Genomic DNA, 12923 nt, shown 5'->3' on the forward strand with positions numbered 1-12923 from the left:
AAATTTGCTTTTGCTTGCTTGTCGGTAATTTTAATCGTTGCTAACTGCTTTCTGTATTACAAAATCTCGTTGGAACTCGCAGAAAACGATCGTAAAGTTACTGAAGATTTTAGACACAACGTGGTTGGACGGTCGCGGGCATTGATTCGATCTTTCACCATTTTACTTGTAATTTCCAGTGTCTGCTGGCTTCCGCTTTGTTGTTTTTGGGCATTAGCATTGGTTTATGAAACTGTGGACGGTAATTTGACAGTAGAAGATTCGCTGTTTTGCCTTGCTGTGAGTAATTCTGTTATTAACCCAATAGTTTACTGGTTTCGTATGCCAGGAATGAAAGAAGAGCTCCAGAAATTAATATGCTGTTGTAGAAAAAATACTAACAAAGAAAAAGTAATTGCAACCGTGTCTACATCAAACTGAAACATTTAAAGACAAACTTGGGATGCTGCTACTCTTCATAAATGTCGATTTCTTATATGACATCTTTTTGAATTGTAAACATTAATCTTATTAGTCAATTCATATGTATATTTTTTTAAACTTTTGATTGTTTTAAATATGGAACTTCTATAAGGTTTATATTTATCTGAATATAATTCTACTATACATGTGACAACTGTTTATGTAGTAATTGCTATTGTTCATAAATTATTATTTTGTTGTATTTTATAGGCAATACTTTATTATCAATTCAAATAGAGATGTACATGTATTAAATGTGAACAATGATTATCCTTTATCTATCCTTTATCTGTTATTTGTCCTTGTTTACTCGGACTTAGCGAAGTTCCTATTCAACAATAGGGTAGAATAAATGATTTCCTGAAAGGATTTAGAAAACAATAAAAACGTGACTCAAATCGATTGTGAATTAAAGATTTTACGTAAATGTATTTATTATCAGTATCTTTTCAAAACTGTGATTTACGTAATATCAATATCAATCAACAACTCACATCAGCAAACAAAGTAAGGTAGTCTAGGCCTACATGTTATGATTGCTAAAATCAAGACAGGCTGAAATGGTACGATTACCGGTACGGACAGAAGCCATGAAATTGTCCTGATTGTAGTAGGTCGACTGCCAGAGATGGGTAGGCTTACACCTTGAATAAGATGTTTCGACTTCTAAACAGTTTTAAAAAGTCTTTCTTTTAATATGAATGTTTAACGAATATATATTTGATAATATAGTAGGCCTATTGTCTGGATATTCATGGATATATTTTGATTTCTGAACTAAATATTAAGACGATAGGGCCTAGTGCTCATTCAACCTTCTATAGTACGGGCACCCCATTCTATTTATACTCACAATAATACCTTACGGCACAGAAAGACGTAGACCTACATAAGAAATATTTGCTATTTATAAACTTTCTTTCAGAGCCTAGAATAAACGGGTGCCATTTGGGACTTTTTTTAAATTGTGTTGTTTGTACCATAGCTGTAGAGGACTCCTTATATTGCTTAGCTTTGAGTATTTCAGTTATTAACTCAATTGTTTACTAGTACCGTTTACCAGGAATGAAAGAAGAACTCAATGATTTGTATGTTGCTGTAGAAGAGAAAAGAAAAAGAAGTAAAGTCAGACGGCCCCAAAATGTCGCAACCTAGGCCTACATCACTCTGTAGGCCTAACCTTCCTTTTTCAGAGGGCCAAACTTGGAATCTTGACGCCTTCGTTGCTGATTGGTGAATCGTTATATCGTAATTCTTACGTACAACTGAATTTAATTTGAATATATAGACCATCATGATTCGACAATTTCTACGTATTTGCGTCGTTTTAAAATGTTATAAATTTAAGATTATTCTCAAATATAAAATATTGGATTAAATTTGAAATAAACCTTCTCGCTGTAACAAAATATGTTTTGTTGTTTTTTTTTGTTTTATTAGGTTAACTCTATTGACACTAACTTTTAGTTAAACTGTCATTTTGTGACAAACCACGTTCCTAATAAGACGACAGTACCCGCATTTTAAATCAAATTGGGGCCTAGTCGTGAAATTGAATAGCCTTTTGAACGCGGTTAGATATTTCTTCAAAATATCAATTTCACTTGATGTAAATCTAACGTAGATCGTAAAATGTAATCATACATAAATCTCGAAACATCATCTCCGGTATTGTGTCAAAATTAGCCTGGGTGCAGTACAAATTTAGCGGGAAAAAAGTATAGGAAAAATTTTTTGGGGTTTTTCTGATAGAGTATACCATATAGAATGTCAGAAAAAAAAATCCCCATCCCAGGGTCTTGGGGAAATTTTTTTACGGCACTTTTAAGTTTTGGCCTATATAACACACACAAATTTATATTAATACACACAAATACCTATATATATAGGGGATAGGGAAATCAATTCACGTTTTTTTTTACTTGGAGTTGTGTTATGATGATTAAAATTAGCTGAGGCTTACTTTAAAAACTACTTCTCATAGTAGTTGATAAATCGAGTCGATAACAATGACATCATCATGCCAGAATCCAATATGGCGTCCAATTTGGCGGGAAAAACAGGGTATTGCTAACCCCGCAAACCCCCGCAAACCTCCAAAAAAACATAGCAAACCCCACCGAACCAACATAAAAGTGATTGAATCATGTAGTGTACAACCCACTGGGTATATCCATTTAAAAAAAATAATAAATTTCTACTGTTAACTACTTATTTTTGGGGTAAAACATAATTTTTTGGTCAAAAATGATTGCTAAACCCTGCAAACCTCCACAAAAATATAGCAAACCCCACCGAACCAACATAATAAAAGTGATTGAATCATGTAGTGTACGACCCACTGGGTATATCCATGTAAAAAAAAAATTTAATTTCTACTGTTAACTACTTATTTTTGGGGTAAAACATCATTTTTTGGTAAAAAATGATTTCTAATTTTTAACCAAAAAATGATGTTTTATCCCCAAAATAAGTAGTTAACTGAACCAACATAATAAAAGTGATTGAATCATGTAGTGTACGACCCACTGGGCATATCCATGTCAAAAAAAAAAATTAAATTTCTACTGTTAACTACTTACTTTTGGGGTAAAACATAATTTTTTGGTCAAAAATGATTGCTAAACCCTGCAAACCTCCAAAAAATTATAGCAAACCCCACCGAACCAACATAATAAAAGTGATTGAATCATATAGTGTACGACCCACTGGTATATCCATGTAAAAAAAAAATTAAATTTCTACTGTTAACTACTTATTTTTGGGGTAAAACATAATTTTTTGGTCAAAAATGATTGCTAAACCCTGCAAACCTCCAAAAAAATATAGCAAACCCCACCGAACCAACATAATAAAAGTGATTGAATCATGTAGTGTACGACCCACTGGGTATATCCATGTAAAAAAAAAATTTAATTTCTACTGTTAACTACTTATTTTTGGGGTAAAACATCATTTTTTGGTAAAAAATGATTTCTAATTTTTAACCAAAAAATGATGTTTTATCCCCAAAATAAGTAGTTAACTGAACCAACATAATAAAAGTGATTGAATCATGTAGTGTACGACCCACTGGGCATATCCATGTCAAAAAAAATAATTACATTTCTACTGTTAACTACTTATTTTTGGGGTAAAACATAATTTTTTGGTCAAAAATGATTGCTAAACCCTGCAAACCTCCAAAAAATTATAGCAAACCCCACCGAACCAACATAATAAAAGTGATTGAATCATATAGTGTACGACCCACTGGTATATCCATGTAAAAAAAAAATTAAATTTCTACTGTAAACTACTTATTTTCGGGGTAAAACATCATTTTTTGGTAAAAAATGATTTCTAATTTTTAACCAAAAAATGATGTTTTATCCCCAAAATAAGTAGTTAACAGTAGAAATTTAATATTTTATATACCCACTGGGTCGTACACTTCATGATTCAATCACTTTTATGTTGGTTCGGTGGGGTTTGCTATGTTTTTTTGGAGGTTTGCGGGGGGTTTGCGGGGTTTAGCAATACCCTATTTTTCCCGCCAAATTGGACGCCATATTGGATTCTGGCATGATGATGTCATCGTATCGACTTGATTCATCAACTACTATGAGAAGTAGTTATTAAAGTAAGCCTCTACTAATTTTAATCATTAAAACACAACTCCAAGTAACAAAAACTGTTAATTGATTTTCCCTATCCCCTATATATAGGTATTTGTGTGTGTTAATAGGAATTTGTGTGTGTTATATAGGCCAAAATTTAAAAGTGCCGTAAAAAATTTTCCCCAAGACCCTGGGATGGGGATTTTTTTTCTGACATTCTATATGGTATACTCTATCAGAAAAACCAAAAAAAAATTTTCCTATACTTTTTTCCCGCAAATGTGTATATTAACTGTTCTGCACCCAGGCTAAATAGGCTTATAGTGAGTAGGACCAACCTTCAATTCAATTAACGGTTGAATGAGCAATTAACGTGACGTAACGTTTACAATTATTGTTCGACATTCTTGACCCACATCGACAGAACAACTATATTTCTTGCTTTCCAACGGGAAGTATTTGATAGAATATTTTCCGATTAAATTCGCCAACCAGCAACTTTTAAAATTACTACTGATATCTGCTAGGCATGTGACGCAGGGTGGTATTTAATCGTAAAGTAAATCGAGGTAGTGAAGGCTACAGCACAAGATTGTTCGTAGGCCTACTCCACGGGTTGTGTTTGGCTCTAATTCATTGAGGTGTGTGTTGTGTAAGTATTTTGATTTTTCAACAGAATAAGCCCATTGTTTGATGAAAAGGTTATGACGCCGTTGTATTATGTATATTATTGTGTAGCGAGAGCAAGCAAGCATGCCTACCAACATTGCTGTCTTCCATCTGCAAACTGAATGCAACAGACCGTAGACGTGGCTCTAACAACCCATAGGTATGTTACATGGGTAAGTCGGACCAATAAGGAAATAATGTAGGGACACGGACGGGCAGCATCTAGGACACATGTTGGTATTACATTTCAATTTTTCGACGAACCGAAATTTCAAGTGACATAGGGCAAATAATGTTGATATGCCTATATACTTTATCAACTTTTTTTCTGAACATGCGTCACGGAACAAAACATACATAAGTGCTGAATGTAAATATTTCTTGTCTTATGAATGTATATCCATAGAGAAAGATACCGGGCCCAATATATGCTTTCTTTACACACTTGCATTAGTAATCTTTATTAATGGGATATTTAAACTCAATATATCAAAATGACTGGTGTGTACATAATGTATTGCTACTAAACGCTTTGTTTATTAAGATCTCCGTAACAATAATGGTAATATTATGTAGGCCTACATAATCAGGAGCTGATCTAGGGAGCGCAAACACAATGGATGCGCTGTAGGACTGTACCCACGCGTCTGTATTACATCCTGGTTTTCCATTTTCCTTGTTATTTATATTCTTACTATTAATTGATTGGTTAATTTCCTACTCGTGCCATATGAATAATAATAATTATAATAATAATAATCATTCTATTGCACGTTTAATATTTTGTAATCATTTTGAGAATGTTGTGCAACGTGAGGCTTTACGTGGCAAAAGTCCGAGCACAGCCTTTTAAAAGCCTAATCTCCATCAATAAAAAGTAAATCTGTATATAAAATAGTTTGATTACGTTGTGGATCATTGATTTTTAAATGGATTGGTAGAAGAAAATCAGGTAAATTATTTTATCACTAAAGCCAGTTGCTTATTCTTACTTACAGGAAAACGAACCACAGAAAGGAAGTATGAATTTTAGTAATGATACGCTTGCATATCCAGTTCCACCTGATGGCGATGACGAATTAAGCGTTCCATACTTTATTTACGCTATCATCGGCGTGTTGGCAGCTGCCGAGAATGCAGTCGCCATACTCATCGTCATCAGTTCAAAACGATTCCGTAAAAAGAGAAATGTATTTTTATTCAGTCTCACACTGGCAGATTTTACAGTCGGCATTTTGTCATTTTTAGTCTTTTTTGAAACATTTTACAAATCAAACATGTTTGGCTCCATTTTAGATGCAATGTTCCTTGTGTCCATGATCAGCATAAGTGCCGTCTGCATAGAACGATACATTGCGATTGTTGCCGCGCCGTTTACCTACAAACATATCGTAACTTTCAAAAAATGCATTATCGTCTGTTTTCTTTACTGGGTTTTAACAATAGCGATCGTCATTGGAGTCTATTCGTTTACATACGATAAATGGACACGGCTGGCATTTTGCATTGTCACGTTAGTTTCAATTATCGCTAATTATATCCTATACTTCAAAATATCAAGAGTTCTTTCTGCCAACGACCATGACGTCACACAAAATCTTGGACAGAACGTTATTGGAAGATCCAAGCGGCTGATTCAATCTTTCATCATTTTACTTGTAATCGCCACAGTATGCTGGCTTCCTCTTTGTTGTTTTTATATAATCGCTGTATTTTCTGAAAATGTTGATGAAAATGCGTATGTTTTAAACGTACTTTACTGTGTATCTCTGTGCAACTCTTTCATAAATCCATACATATACTGGTATCGTCTGCCCGGTATGAAGGAAGCGCTCCGTTCTCTTGTTTGCTGCATTAAGAGTGTTTCTGAGAAGGATGATGATCATACAAGGAACCCGACAACTTCTACTGCAGTCACGGCTGTTTAGTCATAATCTTATTTGTATCATCATCTGTGCTCATGCAGGTAACTTAGTTGGCAGACAACAGATTGCATTCACTTCAGTTCTCTGTTATGTTGTATCATACCATGTTGAGAAATGCGTTCTCTGGTCATACAAAGAACCATATCATGAGAGTTATTCTACTGCAACAGAACGAAACGAAATGTATCTTGCTTACCAATCTGCTATAATTTAATATTAAGATTACTGTATACTACGTATATTTTTATATTACATAATACAAGTATCTTTAATGACAAGTATAGTAATTATGACACGTCATGTGTGCCAAAATACTTTTCTTTTCGCGAATACTACCAATCTCCTGTATAATCCAATATTAAGATTACTGTATACTACGTATATTTTTACCCAAAGATTTCAAACAAAACTGATGAAGATATATAGCTAATTTAAAATTTAGTATAGTGATTTTTCGGCCGATACAAACACAAAAACAACCAATAAAATTAAATGTATCTTAGAAAGTAATTGCTTTTATTAAATCCTTTGAAAACGAATATTCGTCAGAGTTATTTCAGTGTTGACGTTGCCCTGGTTACTTGAACTGGATAGACTACTAATGGCCTGCAGTCGTTGTTTTCTGAAACAATTACAATGCTGTTAAATTTTAACCAAATAAACCCAATATATGCTGACTATCATTTTCTCACTCGATATCCCTTAAGTGCACGCAGCAAAAACATAATAATAATACCAGCAAATGTGTTTACTAATTAGTAATAAATCAATTGTATTCCATTCATCCAACCGATGATGCCCTCGTATACGTCACACCTTTATCAATACTTTTGATGTCATCAAGAACAGTGTGTAACCGAGGGTGCAATTAATACGTTACCTTACCGTTAGATTCTACGAACTGTTGCATCACAGGTAGGTTAATATTTCAGTCAATTATTTTTTAAAAATATCGGCTTAACATTGTGTTTATGGTAGGCCTAAATCATAGATGAATATCTAGTGTTTAAGCTCCGGTCCGTTCACTGCAGTGTTGAGTCCTTGTTCCTCCTCACTTTTTAATAAACAGGCCTACTGGGAAAGCAATTCAGACTCGTCATAATGAAGTCGGGTCTGGCCAAAACGCTAAATAAAATGGAGATGGCAACACGGCTTTAGTTTCGACTACTACCGACCTACCTACATAATTAATAATAACCGCAGTTATGCTTATTTTTGTTGTTTAAACCTAACTGCCTTTGGGTAGTGTATAGTAATTTAATCAATTATTAATTTAGTTGAAGTTGGAATGTTGTGTTTTGTCATCATGTCAGCGTGACTTCATTGACAGACTAATACCAAATACTGCACGGTGTTTGTTGTAACAAACACGAGACAAGACAGTGTATGCCAGTAGCCTAGATTCATCCATAACTTCCAAGTTGACAGAAGGAAATTAAATGTGATCTAGTGGTTAACGTGGGTTTAATATGTACGCGGTAGACACGTGACTAAACCCCGTATTTGAATTTGGGGATTTAAACAGTCGGAGAGCCGCGTTGGGAAATATGACCGTTATCGCTGAATTTTCGACTTCGCATGACGTCATAAATTTTAGAAGCCCTCTCTCGGCACAGAAGCATCAACGTTTCGCGCGAAAACATTAGCATAAAGTATACGTCATTTAATAGCTGTTTAATAAACATTAGTAGGCGAAAAATTAACCATATATGGTAAGATCAGTTCCTTATATGTTTAAGATGTCGCAGGTCACCTAATTTTCTGAATAATTTGTTGGATTTGTTGTCAGCGACAATTTCTTTCCAAAGTTCGTGTGCGTCCGTCAAAACTGAAGTTTTCTAACAGGTGTTTGTTTACAAATTTTCCATTAGTGGGATTTGCATCCCATACAGTGAATTACCAAAAAACCGACGTATATGGATAGAGTAAGTATCAATAGTCTGTTTTACGTTAAAATTGGCTTGAAACCCTATTTAAGCTTCCTATAGCGAACATTTTAAAAAAGGTCCTCATGTCATATATTGTTACGTCTCGCGGCACTAGTTCCGTCGTGTGTGGTGCATGATGTGTTGATTGTGGTTGTTGTAGGTGAGTATATGCACGACCTGGTGGATCGTTGTCGTATTATATCGGCCTAGGCCTAGTAACATGTTCTGTTAATAATTTAAATACTTTAGTTACAATTTAGTATTATTAAAGTATCGTTACAATCCTACTCTATATTGAAGATGCATTGGGAAGTTTTAAAAAGATAATTAAGCAAATCGCAGCCTGATACAGGTATAGGCCTACCTATTCTATATAGGCCTAGTTAAATATTTATTTATAGTAAAATTATTGACAACTGAGGGGTACAATTTATTTATAATATTAATAATTATTACAATAAACAGACATAAGCAAATTTTGTATTTGCTGCTTTTTCATGGTAGGCCTATATCTGAAAATGTTTTCAGGTTGTTGAATAATTATACTGTATAACGATGCAATGTTTTGTTCATATCATAGTGACAATTATTTAAATAGTTTCATTCATTACATTTCAGCTATTCATTTTAGGTTTTTTGTTGGTATCAAGACTCGACGATTTTCTGTCTCGTTCTTCAATATGAGGTTGGACGGTGGAAGCTGTAATGGTTTTCTCGATTTCAATATCATTGCTGCAGCTGATTCATACGCATTCAAGTTTTAGAAGCGTTTCAGATCAGTCAATGATAAGATATAAATTAAGTTGCAATTGATTGATTGATTTACTTTATTAACCAGAGTCACACAGATACATACAATATAAACATATAAAACAATCATAAAATCAGTACAACCGTAAGACTCACGTAAGTTAATATGATATAGGCCTAGCTAGTTTGTTATGTTTGATGAACAAGGTGCTATTTAAATAATATATACAGTAGTAGTATTTACTATTTATATCAGTATTGTTTGAAAGATATTTGTATTAAAAACTGCTTTTTCACATTCTGTATACGTAAAAAAAAAATTGGTTGCTTGTGTGAAATGCAAGTTGTATCTAATAAAGTAATATTTATATACAAGTGTGACATTTACTGCCAGATACTGAAATACTGAGTACCAACCAATCACTGTAACAATACTCAAGTAAATGATGGACTTATATTTTTATATCTTGGTTTCAGCTGGGCCCATAATTATCTTTTTTAAAAACATGACCATATAAAAATACACGTTTGAGTCTCTGAAACAAACATGCCCGATTTTATAAAACATTCCCCATATATAAATTGAAAATGTTTTTTTTTTTTTTTTTTTTCCATTTATTGTTTTTTTAACAGTTTTTTATTTGTTCTGGGCCTAGTTTCTCCTTCAGGCTTCTTCTTGCTTGGTATATGAGCAGAGCTGGGATAGACCTACCACCAGCCTAGACTATAGAATACCCAGCTACTATTATTAACACTCACTAGGGTAGGCCTACCTATCTAATATTAGTATTATATCAGAATTACTCAGCCTAGCTAGGCCTAGAAAATACTATTTTTAGGCCTAGCTAGGCTAGAAATCAAGTAAGTAATTATAGTAGGTAGCCTTTCCTAGCTCAGAAACCAAATAGAACAATAATCGGGGAGCAAATTGAAATCTTAGGCCTATGACGTAATACGCCTGCATGAAAACCGTATTGAACACAGACACGATTCGGTCCGGGACGATTCGTACCAGCTTCGTAAAACGTAAACAAAGTTTCAAAATGGCGATTTTTCGATCGAAACAGAACAGAAACGTAGTAGGTTTGGTTTGATTAGTGGGAGTTGCATCCCAAGAAAGCTTAAAATTAGATTTTTATTTTAATAGATAGCTTAATAGTTTATCTTGAAAGGATTTTAAATTCGCTTTGAAACCTTATCTAGAAAATATGAAATTTAATGATTTTTTACCTTCATTTAAAAAAAAATTAAAGTAAAAAAGTTTATACATAAAATAATGATATTTCTTGAAACAAAAAATCTGTGGAATTTAGATCACAGTTTTTATCATTATTTACGCTTGTAGTTCAACTATTGAAATACGTTTATTGATTTCATTTAATATCAAAATTATACCATTTTCTAAGTGTACTAAAATAGCAAAAATTCCAACATTTTCCACGAAGCGCGCCCTCACAATGAATGAAATCAGTGATGCGTTACCAACGCGGCTTTCCGACTGTAAAGATTTCCTTAATGTATTGTTCAAGTTTATGTTCTGACCTTGATCAATGAAAATGATGTGCTGTGTACAAACGACGAAGGGTATTAAATAATACAGCATCATATTTTGTTTTTCTTTATTTTAGTAAGATGAGTGAAGACACATACATGGATTACGAAAACATTACACATATTACGGATACGTTCATAGCGCGAGATGAACTCAGCGTTACAGTTGTTACTTACTCTATCATTGGTATCATGGCCGCAATTGAAAATGCTATCGCTCTGCTTATTTTCAGCAGTTCGAAACGATTCCGTAAAAAGAGAAACGTATTTTTATTTAGTCTTTCCCTGGCAGATTTCCTAGTCGGCGTTCTTTCATGTTTGGTGTACTTCGAAAAGGTGTACAACTCGCCGTCGTTCGGTGCGATTCTGGAAGCGATGTTTCTTGTGTCCGTTTTTAGCATTTGTGCCGTCAGTGTTGAACGGTACATCGCGATCGTCGCCGCGCCGTTTACCTATAAAAATATCATAACTTTTAAACGCTGCCTAATCGTCTGCTTTTCCTACTGGATCTTGACAATGTCTGCTACGGTAGCACTCTACGCAATTGTATACAATGAATGGACTCGATTTGCCATATGTGTATTGACCATGGTTATACTGATTGCAAATTATATTATGTACTTTAAAATATCGAAGGCGCTTACCAGTAACGATCGCACCGTTACGGCAAATCTTGGACAGAACGTCATTGGAAGATCAAAAAAGTTGATTCGATCGTTCATAATTTTGCTGGTGGCTTCAACCATTTGCTGGGTTCCACTGTGTTGTTTTTTGGTAATCGCTTTGTTTTCTGAAAATGTTAACGAAAACAAATCTGTTCTGAACATAATGTATTGTATTTGTTTGAGTAATTCCTTCATTAATCCTTTCATTTACTGGTATAGTCTGCCTGGTGCAAAGGAAGGAGTGTTTGATCTCATATGCTGTTTTAAAAAGAATGAGGATAAGAAAGAATACAACCAAAAACAGGTTCCTTCACAGCCGACAACGTCTAACACAACAGTATAGATACTTCCGTTACTCTATCGTTTGTATCGCACTCGATTCTGCAGCTGTCACTAAATAGATTCTAACTGACTATCGCAAGTAATGAGCATAGCTGAAAAAACAATGACGATGATCGTGGTATAATGAAGATCGAACATGTCTAAAATTACCTACTCATTTAGTTTAACATTTTAGCCTGTTAAATAAAGATTGCTTGTTGTTCATGACCTAGGCCATAATTATACATAGATATTCATAGTTAATTTGACAATACTGTTTAATCAATTAAACATCCTTTAAATCACCCCACATTTAGGTTTGAAATATAAAGCCTTGTCTACACTAACACATGTTATGTGACAACAAAATGTGAAGTGTCCATTGGACATGATGATGTCATATCACTACCATATTTGGGTATATCACTACCATTATTTGGGCACATCGCACTTTTTTTTGTCAAATTTGATAGTGTAGACAGAGCTTTAATGCGTTTATCACACATTATATTACAGTTTATTACTGTAAACTTTCGAAGAATCGGCTGTTTATTGAACACTGATTTATAATACCTTGTATTGGTTTATTTGTTTGCTATTTTTATAATCAAGTGATATTGAATTTGATTAAATCTAAATATTTTAAATTTATTTTAACTTTTGTGTTCTTCAGTCTTGTATTGTAATCTTCTCTTAATGCAGAATCTTCCTTTAATAAACTTTCTTTGTTTGATCACATACGTTATAGCCTACTGTAGTTAGAATCATTGTTGGTTGTCGGTACTTTGTTTCCCTTGACAATCAGTCCGTCTCGCATAAGTAGATGTCCGTCACGTCGCATTTTCTCTTGTTGCTTAGGCTATTGAGCGCGGTGCGTTGCCAGACCACGTGTTTCTATTTGGCCAATACACAATTGTGCGTAAGAATCGCAGTATTCTGCGTAATGTTCTAACACGCACTTGTTGTCCATGGTGAAGTGTAAACATAGCAAAGATAACTCTCAAGTATCAAGAAGCTACGAAAAATTCCTCTCTAAAATACCGAATTTCTGAG

At 34.0% G+C, this 12923-nt stretch overlaps 1 protein-coding gene across 6 annotated transcripts; it reads left to right on the plus strand.

Annotated features, from left to right (window-relative positions):
- The first annotated feature begins 4447 nt into the window (after positions 1-4447).
- LOC144842195 (adrenocorticotropic hormone receptor-like) lies at positions 4448-7194 on the plus strand. Of its 6 annotated transcripts, none has more exons than XM_078698595.1 (3): positions 4448-4713; positions 4800-4903; positions 5729-7194. In XM_078698595.1, the coding sequence occupies exons 2-3, from the start codon at positions 4853-4855 to the stop codon at positions 6656-6658; spliced, it is 981 nt and encodes a 326-aa protein (XP_078554721.1). In that variant the 5' UTR covers positions 4448-4713; positions 4800-4852; the 3' UTR covers positions 6659-7194. The 6 variants fall into 6 exon arrangements, with proteins under 6 accessions (XP_078554721.1, XP_078554725.1, XP_078554724.1 ...); XM_078698599.1 differs by having other exon boundaries at positions 4449-4713; positions 4800-4890; XM_078698598.1 differs by lacking the exon at positions 4800-4903 and having other exon boundaries at positions 4449-4713.
- The last annotated feature ends 5729 nt before the right edge of the window (positions 7195-12923 follow it).

The sequence above is a fragment of the Antedon bifida genome, chromosome 5 (genome assembly GCF_963402885.1).
Source record: "Antedon bifida chromosome 5, ecAntBifi1.1, whole genome shotgun sequence".
NCBI classification, from domain to species: Eukaryota; Metazoa; Echinodermata; class Crinoidea; order Comatulida; family Antedonidae; genus Antedon; species Antedon bifida.

Coding starts and splice junctions, on each gene's coding strand:
- LOC144842195 (XM_078698595.1), top strand. CDS start 4,853: ATGCAACAGACCGTAGACGTGGCTCTAACAACCCATAGGTATGTTACA. Junction 4,904..5,728: donor CCCATAGGTATGTTACATGG/GTAAGTCGGACC, acceptor TCTTACTTACAG/GAAAACGAACCACAGAAAGG.